The 27105-nt window shown below is 40.9% G+C and overlaps 1 protein-coding gene across 4 annotated transcripts in view; it reads left to right on the forward strand.

Annotated features, from left to right (window-relative positions):
• MXRA7 (matrix remodeling associated 7) overlaps window positions 1–27105 on the forward strand; it is a 92032-nt gene that overhangs the window by 26877 nt on the left and 38050 nt on the right. For all 4 annotated transcript variants that reach the window (XM_089535087.1, XM_089535096.1, XM_089535115.1 and 1 more), the window contains exon 2: window positions 11168–11228. In XM_089535087.1, coding sequence (XP_089391213.1) covers window positions 11168–11228 — 61 coding nt within the window. The remainder of the gene's footprint in view (window positions 1–11167; window positions 11229–27105) is intronic.

The raw sequence follows: 27105 nt of genomic DNA on the forward strand, positions 1-27105 counted from the left end.
CAAAACAGAGGTTGCTTGTTAACTATTGAACATGCAAAAGGATTTCTGCTTTGATTTAGGTCCTTAACTCTTAGGGAATGTGTTCTTGCAAAGCTTGCCATAATTGCTGGTAGTACTTCTTGGGATACATCAATAAATAAATTAATATTGGGTACCACTTTAGATTAAACAGGGAGTTCTAGAAGCTGTAATCCAAAAATGCAGCCTTTTCCAAGCTTTGGAAATATCTTAGGGCCAGAGATCATCCCTAATAATGGCAGCTAGCTGCTTAGAGAGGTCCAGCTGGCAGATCTATAGCCATATCTTTGTGACTCATTACAGAACAGTTGCTGGAAGAAATCACAAGCAGATGAAACTGGGCTCAAACAATAGCGTTGCTAAGCATAAGAACCTCTACAGTGGAGCTGCTGTTGTTATGTTGGCTTCCATTTGGGGACTCATACATCAGAACTACATGCTTCTAAACTTAGAAGGGATTGTCTTGGGTGGGCCACACTGAGTATTCAAAATTCTTATCTCAGTACTTTGCTTCCATACACTCCCATACACTTTTCTTTCGGGCCCCACCCTACAGTTCACAATGCAGATGGTGCTGCCCATAAGAGGCTTGGCTACACAAAGTGTACAGCCTGGTGGGTTCCAAAACTCCTTATCGGCTACTTACCAGGATTAAGAAGTTAAAGTCTTGTTTTACAGAATGACAAGTGGGGCCTGTCATGATCTCAAGTCTTTTAACTTCCTTGTGTCAAGGTCCCACAATTTACTTATCAAGGACATATTTCTGTCTCATACACACATACACACCCACCATCTTACTGAGCAGAGATCAGTGCTGGTGGAACACATATTCTGCATGTTGAAGTTCCTCTAATGAATGAGACAGATCACTGTCAGTCCAATTACAATATTATTGTATATATTAGTTACATGTATATCTCACTTTTCCCTTCCAGTAAGCTCAAGGCAATGTACGTGACTCCCTTCCAATCCATTTTATCCTCAGTAGTAGGTCAGATTATGGTAGGTCAGATTGAGGGAGAGTGATTAGTCCAAGATCACACTGTGAGTTTTGTTGCTTATTGTAGCCTTGAATGGGGATCTCTTGGGCTCCAGTTCAACATGCTCACCATTGCCCCTCCAGTGGTCTGACACCAATGACAGATTCCTGTTTTCTCATTTCGCAATGCACTTTTCTTTCTTGATCCCATAGATAATGGATGGCAGAAGCTGTCTTTGCAAGGCAGTGCTGCCTACAGATTAAATCATTGTTGATCATTGGATCTATTATTGTTTTGATTTACTGGGTCTTTTTTGTTTTTAAATCTGTCCCATGGCTTAACTGTACCTGTACAACTTCAGAAGAGAAGTGTACAAAGTACAAGGGTTTGTTGTCAGGAAATGTTTGGGTTGAAATCACCACTATTTGGGAGAAATCCACTGAGAAATGTGAGTGGTATAATTGAGCTCCAGTCCCTGCTGACTCCATATCTCAGGCAGCTGCTGGGCAAAGAGGCCTCTTTATTAAGCCTTCAGTCAAGAGATCTTTGTCTGATGTAGCAGCTGTCCAAACTGCCTTTCCGTGTAGGAAACCTCCAGATGCTCTCAGACCTTTCCTCCTTCAGGCACGAAGATTTTCTTGCCCCTTTTCCTGAAGAAGAGCATTCTTGCCATCTGTGGTAGCCATGTCACTATCAAAGCCCCAGTCAGCACATACTGGGAGAGCAGAAGCCCAGGGATGCTGTGGAGGCCTAGGACCTGAAAAGGCTGCAAGGCGACTGCTCCTTTGCAGGCTGCTTGCCAAGTGGGTTGAACCTTCCCCCCTCCTCCACTTCCTCCCATGGGCAATTCTCTCATATTGCTTTGCCCACTATAGGAACAGCTATCAAGCCTCCTTACAGAAGGCTTGCCAGTCCTACCGAAGACTCTTAATGGTACGAGATATTGCAGAGCTGAGCAGGAGTAAGGCACACTCAGTGTGTGTTCCCCAGACACAACAGCACACTGGTGGTACAGCCATGATTGTTGCAATCTGCAAGCTAGGCATAAGGGCCACAGTCTGTGCAAGAGGAAAGAGGAACAAGGTTAGCATGAACAGGTTCATGCCACATTTTGTTTTCTTTTCCTGGGAACACTTTCCACCCTTCTCATGGAACATTATGACCATCCCAAGACCTTTTGCTGCCTAAGGCCAGAACATAGTACAGTTACCTTTTTGGACTACAATCCAAAAACAGAATATGGAAGTTGCTGCCCCCAAAAGTTACTTTTCCAAACTTTCTAGGAGAGGGTGTGTCCCCCCCCCCCCCAATCTGTTGCACATTCAAAAAGTAGACAGATTGGCAGTGAAGTCTTCCTGAGACTGGTGATGGGACAGCATCAGCCACAGCACCTGGGGAGGAAGGATGGATGGTATATATAGTCCTACCTTTTTAACACTTTTGCCACTGTTGTGCACTCTAAGGTGCAGCTATGCTGTAGTAGAAAATGGGGAAGTTGCCCTCAAAGAACAATTCTGAAATTTTCCTTCAGTCCTCAAATTTCTAGCATTGGAGTGACTTTAAATTCCAACTGAACATTTAGAAATAGTGTTTAGGCAGGGACAGAAAGGAGCAGGCAAAGTTACTGAGAGAATGCGAATTATTTTCAGCATCTCATTCAGCAATGCTAGAAATGTGGGGACTAAATGAAAATTTCACTAGGATGGTAGATTTCTTATTGGAGAGGCAATACTCTCATAGCTACACAGCTGTATACACCATCTGGGACAGCTACCTTGTTCTGCCCAATGTTAGAGCTGACACTGTTGCACATTAATATAAAAAATGTTTAGGACAAAAGGAATGTGGAGCAAAGAAAGAAACATTGTGTATTCCAGACATATTATTACTACCTTGTGAGGAAAATATTTTCAGTATTGGCAGTGTCATGCATAACTTTTAAACACTTGAACTTTACAGAGTTGCCATGCATAACTTTTAAACACCTAAAGTTTACAGACTAATATATTTAAAATCATGGCCAAGGAATACCAGCTGAGAGCAAAAAAAGCTGTTTTTGTTTTCCCAGAAAATTGCAAGTGTAAGAAGGTCAGGAAATTGCTTATTTTACAAATTAGATGAACAAAACAAAGACAGATGGTTCTTTCCTCTCTCAGCAATGAATAGGATCTTATGTTTATTTTGTATTTTCATAAAGTTGTTTTGTACTTAACAGAAGTTGGCACCATCCTTCAAGATCCTTACTCAGGTAATAATGCCATACACAATCTCTGACTGGTTACATGTAACTGGTTAATTGCTTAGATGGCAGACACTGAACTGATTAAAACAGCAATCTGGAATACATTTAATCTGTTATAAAGCCCACTGAATACAATGGAGTTTAAACTTAGTAAACACTCATACAATTGTGCTAGAGAAGATCTTTACTTGGTTCACAATCCTACACAAGAGTAGTAAGTCAGTAGTGTCCTACCAATGAAAGCAGATGTCATTATTTGTTTATACACAAACTATTATTTACACATGTTTAACATTTATACATAAATATCATGTACATAAATATTATTATTCATAAATGTATGTATTAATCACTTTACTACCTTCCTGGGTTCCCAAAACAGTGTACGATTTTAAAAAATGGAAAAATAAAAAGCAGTAGGCTACTTTGGAGAGAGCCAGTGTGGTGTAGTGGTTTAAGTGTTGGACTAGGACTCAGGAGACCAAGGTTTGAATCCCTGCTAAGCCACAAAAATCCAGTGGGTGACCTTGGGCAAGTTAAGTCGGAAATGTCTTGAAAGCACACAGACAGGCCTCACCCCAAACCATTAAAAATGTTAAATATTTTTTCACTGGAAAGCATCTCCCACTTCCAGGGAAAGGGGATTAGTTTCATCAGGTTTTGCCTGTCCTAGGGCTTTTTTTTTTTTTTAAAGAAGCGAGGAAGCTTTTTCAAAACTGGAAGTTACTTCTGATTATTTCTGGTTTGGGGGGATGAGGGACACCTTGGCCTAAATCCCTCTGAAAGCTAGTGAAATAGCCCCTGGATTCTATAAAGGGCACAAGAGCCATTTTTTTTCAGAATTCTTTAAAATGTGGGTGATGGGCCAAAGGGACACAGCGGAAGGTACATCCTTTGGACCTGGAGAACTGGACTGGCCTTGCTTTAAAAATAGATTACCGTAAGAACAACTTTTAAAAACCAATTTTAAAATCAGTTTGAAAAGCCAATAGCCGTATGGAATCATAACAGTTTTGGCTCCCCACTAGACACCTAGTAGGGATGGAGCTAGGCTGGCTTCTCTAGAGGGGCAATTCTGCAGTCAAGCTGCTGTTCCAGAGTCAAATATGTCATATGTACTCATCAGTCCAACCTCTCAGGTTGGTGGGACTCACAACATGACACCCACTTTGTTGACTTCAAAGATATATGCTATAGAGCCAACATCTTTTCATGTGAACAGAAGGATTTTCAGCAGTTTGAATGGCAAAGAAGCAGCTTGTAGCAAGTTGGGCCTCTGGTGACAGGTAGATAGGTTTTAGAGTCCTAGCTGGCATCATGGCCAAACATTAACTGCTGTCACTACACAGTAAAGGCTAATTTGTATTCTTCACACCTTGTGTGATAGTGGAAAAAGATATGAATGCTGAGAACAGACTGGGGGAGGAAATTTTTCCTTCTTACTAACTTGCTTACATAGTTCTCATGGCTTTGAGATGGAGGAGATATGTCAGGCTTAATTTTTTTCTTAATGAGATGAAAAAACAAACATTTTATTAGCTGAACATGGATGAAAGTCTGTCAATTTAATGTTGGTTGAAGCTGCAAGCTACTGCAGCCAGAACATTAGAATAATAACCCCCCATATACAGATATAGCATTTCATTGGTCCAGTGCATCCCTTACTGCACAGGAGTCCTGGGCCAAGCCATCTTGACTTGGGCACTCTTCCCAGAACTATGCATTAGAAAACCCAGCTTGCTGGGTTACACACTTCCTGTCTCCCTACCTGCAGCCTTAAATATGGTCTGGGAAAGAGATGAATGAAGAACTGAGCTTCCATTTTTGGAAACACAAACTAAAATAGATGTGTGTGTAGGAGGTGGTAATGCAGGGCATGTGTCTGGTTAATGAGTCAGGAACCAGAAAATACAAAATGCAGGGCAGAATAACACACATTCTTCACTGATGACACCATTCATCCAGATCTGGCCTCTGGGGTACTAAGACAGCGAATCTCTGGTTTTTGTAAAAGCACTTTTTCAGTTCCCAAGCCTTTTCCCCAAGGGAGATTATTCCTGTTTTCCTCCCCCCTACCCATTTTCCTGCATGCTCTTGATAAAGGAATGTGGTCCTGACATCTGTATTAACTCCCTTTGTCTCTTCTCCATCTTGACTCTGTCTCTCTAATTGAGGCTGGCAGCCTCCAGTGGCTCTTCCTCTGTATGTGCACTGTCTTCTACAAACAGAGCAAAATGGTAGCAGTTGTAAAGGCCCTGTCCCATTGAATCAAACATAGAAGATGAGACAAGCCAGGGCAGAGGAGAGAAACCCCCACACCATCTGGAATCTGACTGGCTGTTCCGCTCCTCTCCAGGGACCCAGCAGAGCCACAGAGAGTGAATGTGTGCGGCTGCTTACTGCCATGGTGTTACGCATTCTGGCACCTATGTGCTAATGGAAAAGTAAGTGTGTACATACATGCCTGCGTGCGTATGTACAAGGAGCAAATGTGTGTGGTGCACAGCTGCATATATGCATATATATGGTGAAGCACTAATACTTTGACTATGTGGGATGCTGTCATCCATCAGCTTTTCCATTAACGATTAGGGCAAACAGGAAACTAATCTGTAAGTAGTTAACGTAGCAAATCTGTTATACATTGCCACAGTATTTTCTGAAGATTCCTGGGAATCCCATGGGGGGATATCTAGCATGAGCGTTCCCTAGATGTTCCTGGAAGTGTACTGCTAGAATGGCCAATAGTAGGGGATTCTGGAATCTGTAGTTTAACAGCACTGGAAACTAAAGCCCAAAACGTGAGTTTCCAAACTCCAGATTTCTGTAACTTTATAGCCATGAGCATTAAATTTTGTACATTGAAGTAAAATACAAAATAGAAAATGTATGTAATATGATGTACCTAAAATGGCTAAAATTACTACAAGTAAAGTTTTTATAAAAAGTGGATAATAAAATTTCTACAGTAAAAACAATTGCAGTAAAAATAATGCACAGTTTCCCATGAAGTGAGAACAGCCAGTGGTTTTATCTAAACTAGTATTGTGCTCACCACAATAGCTTTTTAACACATGAAATTGGAGCTTCCACCGCCTGCCCGCCTGCCATCCAGTCACTGGTTGGATTTGCTGGGAAGTGAACCTGAGGTCTTTTGTAAGCAAACTGTTGTGCTGCCACTGAATATGGGTCAAGTGTAAATAAAATAGGCTCATGAAAATCTTCGTATTTTCCTGTGGTCATCTAGTTAATGTATATACTCATGTATAAGTCTAGAAATTTTAGTCAAAAGATGACCCAAAAAACTTTGAGTTGATTTATCCATGGATCATTGTAAGTACTGTGCATTAACTCTTTTTTTAAAAAAAACATCCCCTGATGAAAAGCAAGAGTGAAATCTGTCCTAGAAGCATTGACCCCACTCTACTCTCTCATTTATCCAGTCTTCAGTGTGAGCACAAAAAGTTATGCCTGTTTGGATTTTGTAAGTTCTGTGGCATTGTTTTCATTTGCTTCATCCTTTAGATCCTTTGTTACATACCCCTAGGTTTTACCCTCGACTTATCCATGGGTCATATCAAAATCCATACATCTGGCCCCCAAACCTACCTTCGACTTATACATGAGGTCGACTTATAATTAAGTTTATATGGTCAATTCTCCTGCTACATTTTGGACACAAGTACTAAATTATATTCTATGTATACGTTGGACAGACCTTGGGAAATTACATTGAGGCTGGGGATTTAAGAATTTTAGTCCCCAAAGGTGACTTTTCAGTTGGACACATTGCTACAGTGAAAGTGAGCATAGACAACCAGATGTGAAGTACTGCTATAAAGTTTTATGGCAATTCTTAAAAATTGGCCTGTTTTTTGAGGATGCTGCCAATTGAAGATGCAACCTGATTTCTGAGTTTGGGTTAAGGTCTAACGTTCCAAAAAGGAGACATGCAGGACTTTATGGGGACTTTATGGGAAATACTTGGGAGAGGCAGAAAATATAAATAAACATTATTATTATTATTATTATTATTATTATTATTATTATACTGCCTGCTCCCTTGGAATAAACTCAGAGATGCTTTATATACAAATACTTATTTCTAAAATAAGGAGCATGACCAAAGCGGAAAAGGATGGGTCAAAATTTGCATGGTAATAGTAGGAGGAGTGGGGCTAAAGTTCAGAGCAAAAAGGTTTCTACAAGGGATATTATTTTGATACAGAACAGAAATAGTTCTACATAAATAATAATAATTTAATAATAATAATTTGTTTTATTTATTTAAAATGAGTACCCAGACTGTTGGGGGCAAATTAGCTTACTTGCTAATTAGCTTACTTGCTGTTCACCGCTATGATCTTTGGAATAGCGGTATATAAATAAAACAAATTAAATTAATTAATTAAAATTAATTTATTTATATTCCAAAGATCATAGCGGTGAACAGCAAGTAAGCTAATTAGCAAGTAAGCTAATTTCCCCCCAACAGTCTGGGTACTCATTTTAGCGACCTCGGAAGGATGCAAGCCTGAGTCGAGCTTGGGCCCTTTTGCTGGTCTTGAACTCGCAACCTTGTGGTTTTGAGTGAATGGCTGCAGTACAGGCATTTAACCACTGCGCCACCAGGGCTGCTTTTCCTTTTAAAATACATAGAAGATGGCACTAGCAAAGAATTGAGATCTCATCTTCTCTCAGGATGCATGTGTGTACACAAGGAGATGGTGAAAGCCATTTTAAAACTGAATATATATGGTAAACAATGAAGGTTTTGCATTAATCTTAGAGTAATTAAAACAAAAAACCTCATACTTCATTTTTTCCCATGTAAGAATATATGGAATATAAAGATGTGCGCTCCTCCCAACCCCCCCAAAAAATTCAGATGTCTTTTTAAAATCCTAAACCTAGTCCTTCCTGTTCTGTTTTAAGAAATAGTAGGTATGTCCTGAGGGTATGTTTAAATGAGATTCTATTATACATTAATGATGCTTTAAATTGTCTCTCCCCCTCTATTGCTTACAAGAGCAGTGGGAAGGAAAGTGTACATGAATTCCAAACTCGTTTCATGTGGAATGCTTTTTCCTAAGACCGAGCTAAAATTCTGTTTATTATGTCTATAATTCCTTTGTGGCTTTGTTTAAGAGAGCGTCTTCCTTTGCAGCAGTTTTGTGTGAAGCCAACCCTATCATTAGACAGCAAGTAGGGTTGCCATAAGTGAGGACCTCCAAACCGGGACAAATGTAGGACAAATGCAGGACAACATTTTCAAATGTAGGACACATTTTTTAAAAATGGAGGACACACAAAAAATTGAGGCTTTTTTAGAAATGTTCATATAAATCCATGTTTCTTAGGCATGATCAAAATGGAGGACGTTTTGACATTATTCGTAGACAGATCACGGAAATGTACTTCCCTTCCTGGCCACCCCCCTCTCCCCATTCCAAACAGGACATTTGAGCATTGAACATGGCTCTATTTTAACATTGCCTCTTGCATATTTCAGAGGCTTATTCCACAACCAAACCCTTTGGTCAAGAGACTTTGGTTTTTCTTCATTTTGACTTGTTTTGTCTGTATTCCTCCCCACTAAATAAAGGAGACATGAAATGGAGTTAATGAGTACAAGTTGTTAAAAAAAAAGTCTTGTGAGACTCTGTAGGCAAGAGGTGCACCATGTTAAGAACTGCATTAAGCACACTTAGGCTGCTGCCACACTGCTTTCACTCTCATCACTCCATCCTATGGAATCCTGGGATTTGTAGTTTGTTGTGGTGCCAAGGCTGGGCTTTGAAATCTCAGGCATAAGAGAGGCAAAAAGGCTTGGGCTGCATCTACACTGGAGAAATAATCTGGTTTGAGACCACTTTAACTGCCTCGGCTGAATGCTCTGGAATTCTGGGTATGGTGGTTTGTTCCAGCATCACAGCAGAATGGCAGTTAAACCCCTGTAAAGCTCTCTGACCAAGGTGACCAATGCCTTCACCCCAAAATGTAGGGCACCCAAGCAAAAAATGTAGGACATGACCAAAAATAAAAGCTAAAAACACCTAGGTAATTATAAATTCTTGCTTCTTAGCCATGATCCAAATGGAGGACATTTTGAAATGTGACAGAAGAGGACATGTCCTGGAAAAGGAGGAGGATGCCTGGTCACCTTGTCTCTGGTCCAAAACACACTGCAGAAATAAAACAATGCTGGACTGAAATGCCCAGAGTTCCTCACCAAAGCTGCATCCACACTGAGGAAATAATCCAGTTTGAGAGTGACTTAACTGTCCTGGGTTAGTGCTGGGGAATGCTGGGAATTGTAGTACACTGTGGCCCCAGAGCTGTCTCTGACAGGGAATCCCATAACCCTCCAAACGTAGTTGAACTGCAGTGCCCAGAATGCCTCCCCAGGTGCATCCACACTGAGGAAATGGTCCAGTTTGAGACTGCTCAGTGCTGGGGAATCCTGGGAATTGTAGTCTATTGTGGCCTCAGAGCCATCACTGACAGAGAAGTCTCAATGTCTCCCAAACACTAGCATTCCCAGGATTCCCTAGCACTGAGTTAAAGCAGTGTGTGAGAGAGATATAAAAGTTAGGGACTGGATTCATTTGGAGGATCTCTGTGTCCAAAACACACTGCTTGGACTGCCAGGGCTCAGTGCTATGGAATCCTGGGAATTGTAGTTTATTGTGGCACCAGAGCTCTCTGACAGAGAAGGCCAAATGCCTCACAGACCCCAGAATTCCAGAGCATTGAGCTTTGTCAGTTAAAGGGGTCTCAAAGTGCAGAGGGGGGGGAGAGAAAAGCCAGGGAGTGTGAATGAGCTCTGAGAGGAGGAGGAGGAGGAGGAGGAGGAGGAGGAGGAGGAGGGAGGGAGCCAAGGGAAGTGGCCAGGACCACCAGAGGAGCCCCTGCTTTTCCTCATCATCGCAGCCTTCTCACTGCTGGCAAGAGGCTCTGCCCCCAGCCAGGCAACGCCTCCATTCAGTCTCCTTTTGTCAAAAGAGCTCTGGTGCCACAAGAAACTACAATTCCCAGAATCCCATAGCACTGAGCCATGGATGTTTAAGGGCGGGGGTCAAACTATTTCTGCAGCCTTTTGCAACCCCAAAGCCTTCTATTATTTACCAGCAACTTGCAAGGCAAAATCTCTTCCTTCCAAGCCATTGAAGACCAACCCAAGGGGAGGGGGGCTGATTGCTTCTTTCTCATTGGTCAGCTTCGGGAGAAATTTGCATATTACAAGGAAAGCTGTTTAGGGCCTCAAAAACGACCCTGTGATAAAGAATTACAACAATACTGAGTGCTATACATTTAAAAGATGAGGCATTTAGACTCCCAGGGAAACAGGAACCATTGATGGCCTTTTTTTTCTTTGCTCACTGTAACCTGAAAGTAATGCCTTTTGCAGGGTATATATACCAAGTGGTCCGGCAATAGCTCTGAGTGACAGATGTCTTTAAGACCTGCTTTCTAGGCTTAAGTCAGGCAGGGAGGTGGGGAGGGTAGCACACAGCCATGGGGAGGGCTGGAGCTGCCTCCAGGGCCTTGCTGGGGGGGGGGAGGTCCTGGGGGAGGGGCCAAACCGGGGTGGGACTGTGTGGCCCCGCCCCAAACTGGGAAAGTCCCGCCCCCAGGCTGGATATGGCAAGCCTAACAGCAAGGCATCTGCCTCAGTCAGCAGATTTTAAGTGTCATGAGGGGGAAGCCTGTTAGCTTTTGATTGGTAGCTATTTAATTTATTATTTTTATGGTAAGAGGTGGGGAGAGGTGCATGTGAGATTTTCTGTCAAAATAACTTGGGCAATTTCAGGTACTATACAATTTGACTTGTGTGAGTGGGGCTGGAGACAGGGAGGAAATTATTGCTCAGACAGCAAAATGACTTAGGCTGGCCTTGGTTTTATGTTTAATTCCTCTGTTTCAGGAGGAAGATCAGGAATCAGAAAATGGGAAGCTAGTGGTGAAAGAACCTGAGAATGAAGATGGTAAGTTTCTGGCATAATAATTAGAGGGTTAAAGATCAAAGATGAAAGCCTTCACGGCTGGTACAAAGAACATAATTTGCTCTCATTTTGAATGTTTTTCAGCAAAAGGGCCGTTCTTATTTCTTTTCTGAAAAGTTCATAATTACTATAATTTGTAATAGCAATAATGGGGAAATTTTAGTTTGATTTACAATTGTGGAAAACAAAAACCAATTTTATTTATTTATTTATTATTTCATTAATAAAAACAATACATAAACACATATTTATAAGAAATGGGAGAGCTATACCTCATTACTGACAGTTATATAACTTTGTGTGCATCTACAATTCTATTTCATAACATATTTTCAGCTCTCTTCCCCCACCCCAAATTAATCCCCCCTTTGTTTTACACTGTATTCTTAGTTTGGATTATGAGTGCATCATATACAAATATTATTCTTAAGTGTTCATCCACATATTCTTGTTATTATTTGGATATTTGTAAACTGTGCAGCATTCAAATAAATTTTAATACACTTTACATCATATTAGTATAGTTAAAAACCTTTACCTGTTTGTGTTTATTAATTAATTTAGGCTTTAAAATTCTTATCTAGTTTAATTGTTAAACACATTGATAGTTAATGTTTGAACTTCAATTGTCTTTTATTTTATTATTTGTTCAATTGTTTCCTGGGCCAGCTTTCAACTCACTAATAGCTCCTAAATTCAGTTTTGTTTAGGAGTAATTCCCAGTCTTTATCCCTTTCTTTATTGGACTTGTCATTCAATGACACTGTCATCTTGTCCATTTCCACCATGTCTAGACATTTCCTAAGCAAGCCATTTGTCAACTGTAGGAATTCTATTTTCTTTCAATCTTACAGCCGAAACTGAGTATAAAATACATTTTAGGTGTTGCCTTTCTTCTCTTCCTCCTACTATATTTAATAAAAAGCATTCAGGTATCATTTTAATTATTATTTGGATTATTAATTGTGGTGTCCTGTGGATTTCTTTCCAAAATTCTTTTGCTGCTGAATATGTCCACCAAACAAGATATAGTGTCCCTTCATTTATACCATATTTCCAACATTTTCCTTTTTCATATTGTTGAATTTTTCCCAACTTATTGGGGGTTAGGTACCATCTATGTACCATGCAAAGTGTAAATTTTAAATCTCAGCCCCAGGCTCTTCCTCAGCTTTCCATTTGGATAGGATGACCGATATTTTTTGTCCATCTGATAGTGCAATCTTTAACAGTCTCACATTCCATTTCAATCTTCAATAAAAATTTGTAAAGTTTAGGTATAATAGATTTTTGGGGTCCCAACAAGTTCTCATCTTGTTCTGTTCTTCTTTTATTAACCCCCATCTAATTTGAGGTCCATTTTAAATCTTTCCTTTAGTTGACAGTATGTAAATCAGTAACAAGTGTAGCCGTCTTCTTCCAATTTCTGATTCGATTTCAGTCTTGGAATCTCTTCTTCCCAATTCAGCAGATCTTCTTAATTTAAACATCCTTTTTGTTGTGTCGTTTGACCCATCATCAATGCTGCTTGAGGTGACAACCAATTCAGTAATTTGCTGTAGATTTTTTGTTTGACTTTATACCACACTCTTAACAGTGATCTTCTAATTATATGATCATTGGATTCTTAATTGATATTTGCCTTATTATAGAATAGATATCTGTGCCAACCATATCTTTTGTTAAATCCTTCCAGATTTAATGTTTTTTCGTCTTTAAATGTTATCCAATTTTGAATCCACTCATAGCACAGGAATGATGATATATCTTCAGATCTGGAATTCCTAACCTGCCTCATCCTTTGGCATCCTTCATTATTTTCCACTTTAAACATTATTTTTGGCAAGATGTTCATCTTGACCGATGATATTCTACCCTCAAGTGCTAACTTTAGACTAGTTCAGCTGTCCATTTTTAAAAAATTATTATTTTCTTCCATAAGACTGCATAATTGTTGTCGAAGAATTCAGAATTCTTTTTAGACAGTGTTATGCCAAGATAGTTCACCTTTCTGCATATTTGGAATCCAGACTTTTCTTGTAGTTCATTACCTTCTTCTTCTTCTTCTTTTTTTTTTTTACATATTCAGAGTTATTATGGTTGATTTGGTTTTATTAATTTTGAACTCTGCATAAATTCCAAAATTCTGGATTATCTCCATTATTTTGTTAATATTTTCAATGGGCTCTTCTAAATTGATCACCAGATCATCAACATGTACTCTTATTTTGTATTTTTGGCCTTTAATTTGGGCCCCTTGAATTTGGTTGTCATTTCTTATTTGGTTAATTAGAGTTTCTATCATCAAAATAAACAATAAAGGGAAAAGCAGGCAACCCTGTCTTTGACAATATTTGGGGTTTTTGGCAATATTTGAGTTTTTTCGCTGTTTACAATTATTTGTGCTGATTGGATTTTATAGATAATCTGTATCCAATTTATGAACTTATCACCAAAGTTCATCATTTTTGTTATCTCTATCATAAAATCCCAGTTGACCTCATCAAAGGCCTTTTCGGCATCTAAAAAAATTACTACTGCCTTTTTTTCTGAGTTGTTTCACAATATTCTATTAAGTTGATCATCGTTCTTGTATTTGTTTTATATGTCTTTGACAGAAAACTGATTTTCTTGTATAATATTTTGAAGTTTTTAGTCTTCTAGCCAGTATAGCCGCAAATAATTTGTAATCCAGATTTAACAGGGAGATAGGTCTATAATTCTGCAGAAGAGTCAAGTCTTTATCTGCTTTAGGTATGAGAACAATACCATCTGGTCCTGAAGATTTCATCTCCTTTATTGTTTCAAGGACCTCCATCTTCGAGATATTTGATTCAATATTTTCTTCTGGTGGTCTATTTTATTTAGGACATGTTGCTTGACATAATGATCTAAATTTTCTTTGAAGTTGTCTCCTCTTGGTTTTCCTTAAACAAGATGGAGTAATGTTTCTCAAATACTTTTTGGATATCTTTCAAATTTTTTCGAAAAACTGCAAAAAACAAGAACTAAATTTGATCTGAATTGAAAAAGACATTGTCTTTTAGGAAATGACAATGTTAACAATGCCATAGCACCATAACACATTGTTACTTGGTTATTTTCAGCTGATTTTAATATTTCTGTCTATTTTTCCAGTGTAATTGGTGTTTTTAGTTTCTGTAGTGCATTTGAGCATGGTATCTCCCTCCAGGTATTTTCTAGACTGCAACCTTCATTTTGGTGCTCCAAAATATATAGACTTAAGCTGAATCCAAATAAAACGGAGGTACTCTTGATAGGTAACCCCAATCTGGGCATGGAGATAAGTTCATCAGTCCTAGATGGGGTCGCACTTCCGCAGCTTGGGAGTGCTCCTGGATTTGCCACTTCATCTGTCCTCTTAGATTGACGTGACAGCCAGGAGTGCCTGCTATCAGCTTCGGCTGATACGCCAGTTGCATCCCTACCTGGAGCAGCGGGACCTAGAAACGGTTGTACATGCTCTAGTAACCTCTCGTCTTGACTTCTGCAATGCACTCTACATGGAGCAACCCCTGTGCCACGTCCGGAAGCTTCAACTGATACAAAACATGGCAGCCAGACTGGTCACCGGAAGATCCAGGTTCGACTGAATTAAACCTATTTTAAAATCACTTTATTGGCTGCCTATTAGCTTCTGGGCACAGTACAAGGTGTTGGTTATCACCTATAAAGCCCTACATGGCCTGAGTCCAGTCTACTTGAAGGAACGCCTCCTCCCATATAGTCCTCCCTGTACACTCCAGTCCTCCGGGAAAAAACCTCCTACAATTAAGAAAGACCAGATTGGCGGCGACCTCCCAGAGATCTTTCTTGGCCACCGCCCCAAAAATTTGGAATGACCTGCCAGAAGAAATTCACCAACTATCCTCGCTGGAGGCTTTCAAAAAGGTGACTAAAACCCTTCTATTCTGGCAGGCCAGACTGAAAATTGCCCAGAACCAATTGAACCTTCTCCACACCTCTTTCATCGTGGATTGTGCAATAAGTGTGATGTGTTGTTATATATTTTAACTGTGTCCTACTATGTAATTTTAAATTTGGGGGGGGGGGGAGGGAGGGTTAGGCAGGGTTTTTGTGGGTTTTAATGTTTGATTTTTATGTACAATCCCCAAAATGGAAGAGGCAGGATATAAATAAATGTTTAATTTATTCATTCAGAAGTTGACAGATTTTTGAAAATGTGGGGCTTCCATCTCCCTTTCTTTTATTGATATTGTGCAGCACATTGTGGGGAAGTTAATCAATAATATTTAAATGGGGAAGGAAAATTCTACAGGAGAAGACCTCTGGGCAGTTAGATTAAACACCCCCCTTTTTTTCTCATACACACACACACACCCCTCTGTAAATGAATGAATGAATGGAAGTGGGATTGTCTGATGTTGTAGTCAGCTGTACTGTAAAGCCACTCTTTATGATGCAGTGGAAGGGAGCTGAAAAAGAACTGTGGTGTTTATAATGAGACCTTGACAAATTTAACACTTTTCTCCCCCTCTCAGGCCTCCTCTGCCTGCAAGCCAACCACAAATGTGAAAGGCCAGGGAGCTTTCACTTTATATTTCTAGTCCCCACTTCTCCTACCAGAGGCAGCAGAAATGTAGAGGGACAAGGAACACAGTGGACTAGGTGTTCCCCTCAGTGTCTGCCTCAGAGCCAACCTGCTTTTTCTCTGTGTGTGCTGCAGAGTCTGAGCCCAGATATAGGACAATCCTGAGCTCTGATGAAAGAGGACTAGGGCATGGCTGTCACTTCCTATAAATATGGCCTCTGATGAAGCAGGCTTGGGCACTGACGCTGCTGCCATATCCCTCCTGGGGGAAGGCAGAGGATTAGCTGCTTACCTCCAAGCAGCTGAGACTCAAAAGGCAGGCAACTTCCTCCTGCTGATTATTACTGAGCTCTTAAATCTTTTCAGTTGTAGCGGAAGAACAAAGGGCAAGACACAGTTGCCAGCATTTGTCAGTGAACACTTGCAGATCCCCCTGCCCTCAGTAAGGGAGTGATAATAGCTGGGGAGAAAAGGAATATAAGGGTGGTGTAGGTTGCTGGTGAGAACCAACATGTTGTAGTGGTTTTGGTGTTACACTAGGATACTGGGAGACCAGGGTTCGAATTCTTTCCACTGGGTGGCCTTGGACTAGTTACACCCTCTCAGCCTCTGAGGAGGGCAAAGGCAAACTCCCCTCTGAACAAATCTTGCCAAGAAATCCTCCACGATACACCTTAGCATCACTGTAAGTTGGAAATATGAAAGTGCATAACAACATAGGTTGCTAATGCCTTAAAACTACAAAGGATGCAAGACTATTTGCTAAGCCTAACACTTAATGGATTACTAGGTGTACAATAAATGGACAAATAAATGTATATGAGTAAGAACTGCCAACCAATGTATAAAGACTACATGGAATATCTCAGTTCAGAGTCCATCTCTTCCGGACATAAACGTAGCAAGAAACTCCTGAGATCCTAAAGCAGGTCTTTCACAAGATCTCCTAGATCAGTGACTCCCAAACTTGGTTTCCCAGATGTTGTTGGATTACAGCTCCCAGAAAACCTAGCCAGTATGGCCAATGGACATGGGAGGGATTCTGAGAGCTGAAGTCCAGTAACATCAAATAATCCAAGGCTAGAAACCAAAAGGTTTGAAGTGGAAATATTGAGCCACTGTTCTGCTGAATTTAATTGAGCAAGAATGTGGATAATAGTTGTTTGTTATCTGTTGCACTGCTAAAGGGAACTATTCTTAGCTTTCACTGTGAGGAACTGAGGGACCAATGAATGTTGTGGACATTCCTTTGCCAGGAGAAGTCAACATGATGTGGCAGGGGCTGGCAGTGTGGCTCTTACAAATTTAGCAGTTTGAAACAGGTGGCCCTAAAAAATAAGAATCCAGAGGAGATTATTGTTCCTAAAATCCCAAAACCTCTTATTCCATGAACACGCACACACATACTTCAAAAGGCCCTAAAATATACCAGAACGGGTTCATGGCAACCCTGGATTATTGATTGTAAAGGGAGAGAAAGAAGAAAGAGGGGAGAGAAATAAGTAGACTTTGGCCTGTTACAGACAGCCAAAATAAAGCTGCTTCGAGTCACAGTGGAGGTATGGTGTTTCAATGATGCATGCGTCCTAAGAATCCAGAAGCCACACCAAAGCCACACTCCAGTCCTTAGGGCTGGAGCGTGGCTTTGGTGCAACTTCTGGACTTTTAGGACGCATGCATCATTGAAACACCATATCTCCACTGTGACTCGAAGCAGCTTTATTTTGGCTGTCTGTAACAGGCCATTGCTTCCTGGCCAATATAATCTGCCCCATGCATCATGGTCTGGGGGGGAGGGGGCGCTTTGGATTTAGCAGTAGATCCTCTACAAAATCATCTCACCCCATCTCATAGTTTAGCTCTGAGATGCATGAAAAGAGATGTGTCGGTCTCCCATGGCCAGGGGATTATTACTCACAACATCTATACTAGTTTAAAAGGGGGGGGGGGGAATCTGTATCCAAAAAACCTTCAAGCTAGGAACTTTGTCACCCCACAGGGCTTTTATTCGTTGAGTCCAGAGAATTGTGTTATATTTTAAATTAGCTTTCACACTGGCAGAGAAAAATTTATTTAAAAGACTAAAGAATATGGATTATTCAAGAAAGTACAATAGCATAATAGCTCAGTTTCCACCTTCCATGATTTCTGAGTATCCAAATCTAAGAGCTAAATCCAAAGGTGCTTTCCCCAGTGTAGCTAGCATTGACAGATCCAAGCCAATACAGAATCACCTTCAGATAAATACAGCTCCTTTTTTTTTTTTAAAGTTGAACAATAAATATTTTAAGAAGAATACTAAATGGTGTTGCCAAAGAGAGGGGGGGGAACCACAATAGGGTCACCTTAGGGTTGCCCTAAGTTGGAACAACTTGAAGGCATACAACAACAATAATAGTAATAGTGAACCCATCTATTTGGGGTTGACATCCTCTGAGGAGTATTCCTTGTCTAAGAAAACACTATGAAATTAATGGGGTCAACATAAGTCGACAGGCAATTTGAAGGCTCACAAATATACACCCACCCACCACATGCATAAAAGTTCTGAGCAAATTTATATCAATCATATTCAGCAACTTAAGGAATACACAGTTTAGTCATGGACCTCCAGTGATAGTATATTGCTAAGGTATATCTCACTAGGGAACAAATTTGCACCTTTCCATTTTGAAATTGTAATATTTTAAAGACAGATTTGTAGCCTGGCTCAATCTCAGTATCAAAGCTTAGAAAAGCTACATTTTGGGAAATACAACTACCGTATTTTCCGGCGTATTAGACGACTTTTTAACCCCTAAAATCTTTTTCAAAGTTGGGGAGTCGTCTAATACGCTGGGAAGGCTCCGCTGCCGGCGCGAGGGCCACCGGCCTTGCCCTCCTCCCAGGCCCCGCGGAGCCCGGGAAGGAGCGCGTGGCCTGGCGCGAGGGCCGTCGGCCTTACCCTCCTCCCAGGCCCCGCAGAGCCCGGGAAGGAGCGCCGCGGTCTGGCGCGAGGGCCGTCGGCCTTGCCCTCCTCCCAGGCCCCGCGGAGCCCGGGAAGGAGCGCCGCAGCCTGGCCCTCCTCCCAGGCCCCGCGGAGCCCGGGAAGGAGCGCGCGGCCTGGCGCGAGGGCCGTCGGCCTTGCCCTCCTCCCAGGCCCCGCAGAGCCCGGGAAGGAGCGCCGCGGTCTGGCGCAAGGGCCGCTGGCCTTGCCCTCCTTGGCTTTTAAGGAGGCGGTCTTATACGGCGAATATATCCCAAACTCTATATATTTACAGGAAAAGTTGGGGGTCGTCTTATACACCCGGTCGTCTTATACTCCGGAATATACGGTATTAGACTCTTCCAGCCAGCATGGTCTGTTGGCTGGGGAATTCTGGGAATTGCAGTCTCAAAAGTAATTCTTCCAAGCTCTACTCAATATATATATATATATATATATATATATATATATTTATTCACGGCCATTCAAGACAAATCTAGTTTCTACTTTTCCCTCCCTCTTGCTTTATAACATCTTTTAAAAAAGAAACAAACTAACACAAAATTTTCATAATATAAAACAACATTCAGGTGTCAATTATATATACAAAATAAAAGGCAATACTACTAACTACAAACTAAAACACTAACTAACATAGAAAAGGGGAATACGTATGAGTTGGAACTTGCCATCTTGGTTATAATTGGTTATAAGTGACTGATAGTTTTACTTCCTCTAAGTCAAGTATAAAACACTTCAAACTTATTATTAAAGTAATTACTAATAAAAAAGCCACTTCTACTTGTTGTATATAACCACTATTCTTCAAATCCTAGAACTACTATTTCTCCCCAGTTCTTACTCATATCTTTAATAACTGGATTCCACTCTTCTTTATAACTTCTTTAAAGGTCAATCCCAGAGCAGCATGCCAAGCCTAGAAAAGCAGTGTTTAAGTGATTAGTTGATTAGCTGGTTAATAGAAAATGATTCATTGACTAGTTTGAGGTTATACGAACAGAAAACATATGGAAATGAGCAAACATTGTATTTTAAACAGTGATCAACCCACAAAGGCTTGAATTCCTGTATCCCAATTAAGGTTGCAAACCTTTGAACTGGCCCATGTATGTGTTCCTTTGACATTGGTGTTATATATAAAAATAGAAGGTGATCGTGCCTTGGAAACTTCACCTCTGCTGATTTCTGCAATTCAGTTTATAGTTCAGGCAATGCTCTGTTGGCATTGTTTATTTGTTTTAGAGGTGGCAACTTTAATCCCAGCATCCTGTTCTTGTGTAGCTGGGGAAGTAATGCATGTGGTAATGCATTTTTAACAGTTCTGCACCACCTTTCTGGAGAGAGAGAGAAATATATAATTATCTGAGGGGGTATGGTGGTGTTTTACAATTCAGCTTGTAGCTTCAGTCAGTGGAGAAGATATATTAACATTTTTAGTTGTTCTCTTAGCTTCTCATCCTTCCTCTAGAGTTTATGATGGCACACATGAGTATTTCTTCATCCTGTTTGGCTAACAACACTGAAGTAGATTTGTTTGAGAGACAATAAGCTGTGGGAAACCTGTAGTCTGCCAGATGTTTTTGGACTCCAACACCTATTGGCCATAGCCAGCATGGCCACTGGTCAGGGGTTGGGAATTATAGTCCAACAACATCTGGAAAGTGATTAGTGGTTTCTACCTGAAGTGATGGCTTTTCTGTCTAAGCCAGGGATGGAAATCTGGCAATCTGGCAATGGATAGATCTTGAATACTGCTGAATTGCAGCTCCCGGCATACCACACCATTAGATTGGCTAGGGCAGTTCAACAACATCCAGAGGGCTGCACAGTTCACATACTTGGCCTAAGCATAACACTTTGCCTTTGACACTGTCTGAGGTACAACTATGGTCCTAGTCAGAAAGAGCCAAAGCTAAAAAAACTCCATTCCCCTGCCCGCTCCTAGTTTCTACCTCTCCACTGATAAACAGCCTTTTTTTCCAGTAAAAAGAGAAGGATGCAGATGGGAGCTGTACTACCTTGTCCCACTTTCCTGCTGTCCCTTGAGGCCCCATGTCACAGCCACAATCCTATTGGCTCAGGAGGATTATGCTTATAATACTTATAAACAATCGTTAATCCTCACACATCATGTCCAAAAGATAGAGGGAGCATTATCCCTGTTTTATAAAGACAGAGGCACATCACGCATAACATTAGGTGAAGCTCACGTAGCAAATCATTTATCGGGGAGGTGGAGGTGTAGCACTGCCTTATTTATTGGCCCATTGGCTGTGTCCTTAATAGTGGCCTGATGCAAAGACTAAGACAGTGAATTCTTTTCTGTCATTTTACTTCTGTATCAGGAAATTATTTACTTGTTAAAGGCATAGGAGAACAGCCAATTTTTAAAAAGCGTAAGAAACTAGTTTATACTGGATAAAAGTTATATTATCCCTCCAATTCAGTATTGTCTGCTTACTGTCAGCAGTTCCCCAGGACCTCCTCAAGTGAAGGTCCTTAGTTTCACCTGCAAAGTGATCAAATAAAACCAAAACCAAACCTGGTGATGTTAGTGCTTGTGCTCCTCCTATTGAATTATATTCTCTTTCCCTAAAGAAAAACTTACATCCAGGAATGTACCTTCCTTTAATCTATATGTATGCTGTGTTTATTGCTTATGGGACTTAGAATAGTCTGCATAATGATAGTTGGAGATCTATTTCAGAAGTAGTCATGTTTGTACTTGCCTAGCTTCAGCAAGGCTGCTGCAGTGGTAGCCAATGGACCTCATGCTGTGGGGCTGGCAAAACTATATTTAGTTTTATGACCTGTGTAATTCAAAGTGCTAGCTATTACCAGTAAAGCCCTAAATGATTTAGGTCCAGCCTGTGAAAATTATCACACAAGGCTGAAAAAGTGGAATAGAAGCAGGATAGTAGCATCTATGTCATAACCTTATCAGACGATGTTGTGACTAAATTGTAGCTTCTATGTAGTCCACTCGTGATTGTGGCTCACCTTTTGATTGATGGGCAAATCCCATCAATAGCTGCCAATTGCACTGTTGTTGCATTAGCCCTCCCATGCGATAAAGTTGCCAGCTGTAATTTGGGATTGGATGGTCATGGGGTCTCAGTCTCCTCCTCTCTCCCTCTCCCCTTCGCTAGTCCCAAGCAGAGTGACTTGCTTCTTTTTACACTTTCTATTCTTTTCTCTGTCCTCAGCTAAATCACATTGTCGTAGTTGCTAAATTGTGTTAAAAAAGATAAATTTTAAAAATGAAAAGCATACAGGGTAGGGAGGCTGGGTTAAGGAGCAGTGTGGGAAAGAGACCATCCACGGCAGCAACAGCCAGAGCCCCACAACTGAAGACATGTGCAACCAGCACTGCTCCCAAACTGGTGTTTATCCAGTTCCTTGCATTAACACAATTGTGGCAACAGAATGTAATAATGTGCTATGTCTCCCTGTATGAGCCTGCATGGGCCCTGAGATCCCCAAGAAAGTATTTTCTCATTGGCGGGTTACAAACCGCCATATAGAACGCGACAAGCGTGTACTAGGGTTAGGAAGGGGCGGTGCTTCCGCACCCCCTAACCCTAGTACGCGCTCCGCGTGCACAAAATGGCAGCGGCCGTTCCACATGGCTGCCACTATCTTGACATAGCGGATGCACTGTGTCCGCACGTCACGCCCCAGAAATGACGCCGCGAGCACGCGACTAGCGCCTTGCGGCATCTCTTCCAGGGCCTGAGAAGGAGCGCGATTTCCGCGCTCCTTCTCTGCAGCATCCAGGAGCCACGCGGTTTAAAGGCTGTGGCTCCTGGATGCTGCAAGCGGAGGCGGAGCCAGACCGCCGCTTTTCTGCGGTCTGTAACCCGCCATAGTCTCCCTACTTCACAGGCACAACTAGTGGTGATGCCAGATAGGGCCTTCTCAGTGGCTGCTGCTAGACTTTGGAACTCCCTTGCTAGGAAAACTAGAATGGCTCCCTCCTTGCCTACATCAGTCAGCAGGCAAATACATTTTTGTTCAAACAGGCTTCTTAGCAATTGAAGCTTCTAAAGAAAAGATTTTTAAAACTATGCTATACAGTTTTTATTGTTTTAACTGACCTCTTATAACAGCTTTATCATTTTAGGTGTATGTTTTAAATTGTTTTTAAATGTTGTTGGTAGTTTGATTCAATTTTAATGTTGATTTTTAAAATATTTTAACTGAATCATATTTTAATTTGTAAGCCGCCCAGTTGTGGGAAGAAGTCAGAATACAAATAAAGACTATTAATAACAATACCCAACAGAGATTCAGTGCCAGGAGGTCACCTGTCCAATTCAGAACAGCTGCAGGAAGAAAGGGCATAAAATCCAAAATGGATTCACCATCCCCACAACCATGACTCACTGGTCGGCTGCAACCTATGCCTTCAGTCCACAGCTCTAGTTTAAATAGTAATCCTGATGTAGACCTACAAACTCTACAGTTTACCTAATCATTTTGTAGGAGAAACACTTTGTTAGGTTGTTTGTTCCCCTACTGTTTGTCCCCAGCACAAGGCCAGGGAAGCTGTGGCCTTCCAGATGTTCATGGACTTCAGTTCCCCATCTAGCTCTGCCAGCCTATATAAGGGTGAGAAATTATAGGTGTTGTAGTTAATTCACACCAGGATGTAGATGTGTGTGTGTGTGTGTGTTTCAGGGCCACATCTACACAGCAGAATTAGGGCAGTTTGACACTGCTTTAAGTGCCATGGCTCAGTGCTCTGGAATTCTGGGATTTGTAGTTCTGTAAGCTGTTTAGCCTCCTCTGTCAGAGAGCTCTGGTGCCAAAACAAACTACAAATCCCAAGATTCCACAAGATGGAACCATGACAGTTAAAGTAGTGTCAAGTTATGGAGCCCTGGTGGCGCAGTGGTTAAATGCCTGTACTGCAGCCATTCACTCAAAACCACAAGGTTGCGAGTTTAAGACCAGCAAAAGGGCCCAAGCTCGACTCAGGCTTGCATCCTTCCGAGGTCGCTAAAATGAGTACCCAGACTGTTGGGGGCAAATTAGCTTACTTGCTAATTAGCTTACTTGCTGTTCACCGCTATGATCTTTGGAATAGCGGTATATAAATAAAACAAATTATTATTATTATTATTATTATTATTATTATTATTATATTAATCCTGCAGTGTAGCAGCAACCAGGAGTTTCAGGTTCCCCACCCCTGCTGTATATTGCCTATAGTCCTTGGATAGGATATTGTGGTAATGGAAATCCAGGAGTAAAGAAAGTTGCTTTCCTGATGCAACGTGACACTGGGTTGCAGTGCCTTTCATAGTTAGTTATGTATAAGAGTGAATTTAACAGGCTTAGCAAGATAGATGGAAAAAAAAAATCTCAGCAGGAGACATTAACAGGAGAAAAGCATTGGCAGTTTAATTTCTTCTGCCAGGCTGCTTTTAAAGAAAAAGGGGGCAGTTATCAAGAGGGAAAGGGTTGTAAGTCTGTGCCTAAAGAGATCATGATGACGGTGAGGGTCAGGTTTTTAAGAGCGAGGCAGTCACTAGAGACAGGCAGCCATGCAAGTTGCTGGCAGGAGTACAGAATCATTTCTCTTCATTGAGACTTAGATGGTTGGTTTTCAAGGGGCTGAGGGAGAACAGCTGTGGAGATGAGGAATGAATGATGGTTGGCTGTTGCTTCAGTTTCCTTCAGCAAGTTTCAAGCATGAGGAATATTGCATATTGGAATGCCCAATTCTGAGAGAAAGTTGGGATATAAAGCATATAAATAAATCAGCTCTGGAAAGTACAGGTCCCCAGTCCTCAGATTATATTAGGCCAAAGTAGACAAAGAGGACATGCAGGTGTTTTGACCTGCAATTTGCACCACCCTTCCCCAGCATAGCTAGCAAGATGAGAAACTATGGGATCTGCAGTTCAAAAACATCTGGAGGGTCACCAGTTGCCCACCACCTGCCTTCTGCTTATGCATGTTAGTATGTTCTACTAAATGAAAGTGAGGAAGATATTCTTTGTCACTGTGTCTACCACTGATTCCTGGAATGTGACATTAAAGAAAAGGGTTGGGAAAACATTATCCTAAGACACAAATGAAGCAATCTCTCCTATATTCAGGCAGCAGAAAGAGGGTGTCCAGGGGCTCTAATAAAAAGTAGACATAGAAAACACTTACATGAAAGGTTTTTGTGTTCCAGTTCTATCAGTGGATATATTCCTCCCTGCCCCTGAGAAAAATATTATATAATTCAAGATTATTAATAGAACTGGTGAGGCCAGAAAGGTGAAGCCTCCAGCAACCATGTGTTACTTAAGTGGTTAGCCAGCAAATTTTTGTACCTCACTAATGCATTTTGTGTACATGCCCGAAGCATTCATGATTCTAAGCATTTCTCAGTTATAAATGGATGCTTCCCTCTCTCCCTGCATCCCTGCCTTTTGTCTAAGAGAGTCTAATATTATAGCATGACTCCTGTTTCTATTCTCAACTTTCTGCTTGTCTTCCCACTATTTTCTTTCTTACTTGTTGCTGAGCCAGTATGGTACAGTGGTTGGAATGCTGGTCACTCACTCCCTCTCAGCCTTATTTACCTGACAGAGTTATTGTGATCATAATGTAAGGAACCTTTAATCTCTGAGTTCTGGAAGGTGGCAGTGACATTCAGGAATAAAGTGTGTCTTCATATCATCACTTTCTTTTGCAGGGGATACAAAAATAGATGGGCAATCAATCAGTAGATGCTATAAGTGTTAGTCACTTTAGCATCAACCTGGTTTAAGTTTAGTTTTCTTTTCTAGTTCTAGCTGGTGTAACCAAAATATCACTTTAACCAATGTGTTTGTTCTCAAGGTGAGCTCCTCTCTCCAGAATAAATGAGACTATCCAGATATAAGAGCCAATGTACTTTTTTATGGATTGCACATAATAGGATTGTTTTGAATTTACCACTGGTTTTGCATGCTGAATAATCAAAATGAAAGCTGTGTAGATCATCTATTTTCCGACTGTTCTGTCTACATAACTACAGTCCTACATGAAACTGCAGAAGAGTACCCACCAAAGCATCCTTCATTCCTCCTTCACTTTCCTTTTAAAAAGTAGCATTACGCAATACACAAGGATCCTTCAATAAGGTGGCAGAGTCACAAAAACAAAAAGCCCAACAAAGGCTCCAAGGCCTTCTATGGTAGGAAATCCCATTCAACTAAGTGGAACTACATCAGAGGAGATCTGCATAAAATTGGATTGCAAGGAGCTTCAGTGGGGAAAGGGTTTAGTTTTGAAGAAATTATCATTATTGGTAAGGCTGGAAATGACTGAAAGGGAGAAAATGACCATTCAAAGCAGAGTTTTATGGCATTTTGTGGATTCTGAGTGGGGTGGGTGAGAACAAGGCAGTGAGTAATGCAGTGAGTGAATGCCTTTTAAAATGATAGTTCTTGTTCAGCTGCTTGTTTAGTCATTCCATTTTTTTTACATACTTTGTAGCAAATCCAGAATTCAAGGAGGGGGGGGGGTTCCTGGAGTTGAGTGGAAGCAAGGGTTTTCTGTGCTTGTTTTTCTTCCCAGCTTAGTTCAGATGAACAAGTCTATCAAAGGCTTTATTTGCAATGTTTAGAATACCTTATATTTGTGTATGGATAATATCAACTTTATACTGTGTAAGGAGAGGTAAATGGAGAAAATATGTCTATTACTTTGAAAAGGGAGAGCTCTCTCATGGGAAGGAAAGTCTAGAAGAAAGAGGAACAGGGATTTAAGTTACAGGCAGTCCTCTGTCTCCACAGATTTTTTTATCCACAGATTCAAGCATCTATAGTTTAAAAATATTGAAAAAATGTATAAATTCCAAACAGCAAACCTTGATTTTACCATTTTATATAAGGGACACCATTTTACTATGCCACTGCATTTAATAGGGCTTAAGCATCCACTGATTTTGTTATCCATGGAGGGTCCTGGAACCAAACTCAGTGAATACCAAGGGCCCACTGTACAAGGTTGGCCATATAGATTATAAGATTTGTTCAGTGAAAATATACTAGCGTTTGAAGCAACTCATACTGCTTCCATATAGATTGGTCACTCTCAAGGTTGTGTCCTTTTATTTTTATTTGAAACCTAAGTGAAATCGTTTTGACAGAATGGCAATCAGAATTGGGACTGGGAGTGGTCTATATTTTGGAAGAGATCCCTTGCCCTAACTCATTACCTGGATCTCAAAGTGTTAGAATTCCTCCCTATTCTGCCCAGTTGTGCATCAGTAGTGAATACCCAGGAACTAAAGGAAGCAGTACTTGGAAATGTCA

The sequence above is a fragment of the Sceloporus occidentalis genome, unplaced genomic scaffold, assembly GCF_023333645.1.
Source record: "Sceloporus occidentalis isolate IW3139 unplaced genomic scaffold, rSceOcc1.0.p SCAF_1, whole genome shotgun sequence".
Taxonomy (NCBI): Eukaryota; Metazoa; Chordata; class Lepidosauria; order Squamata; family Phrynosomatidae; genus Sceloporus; species Sceloporus occidentalis.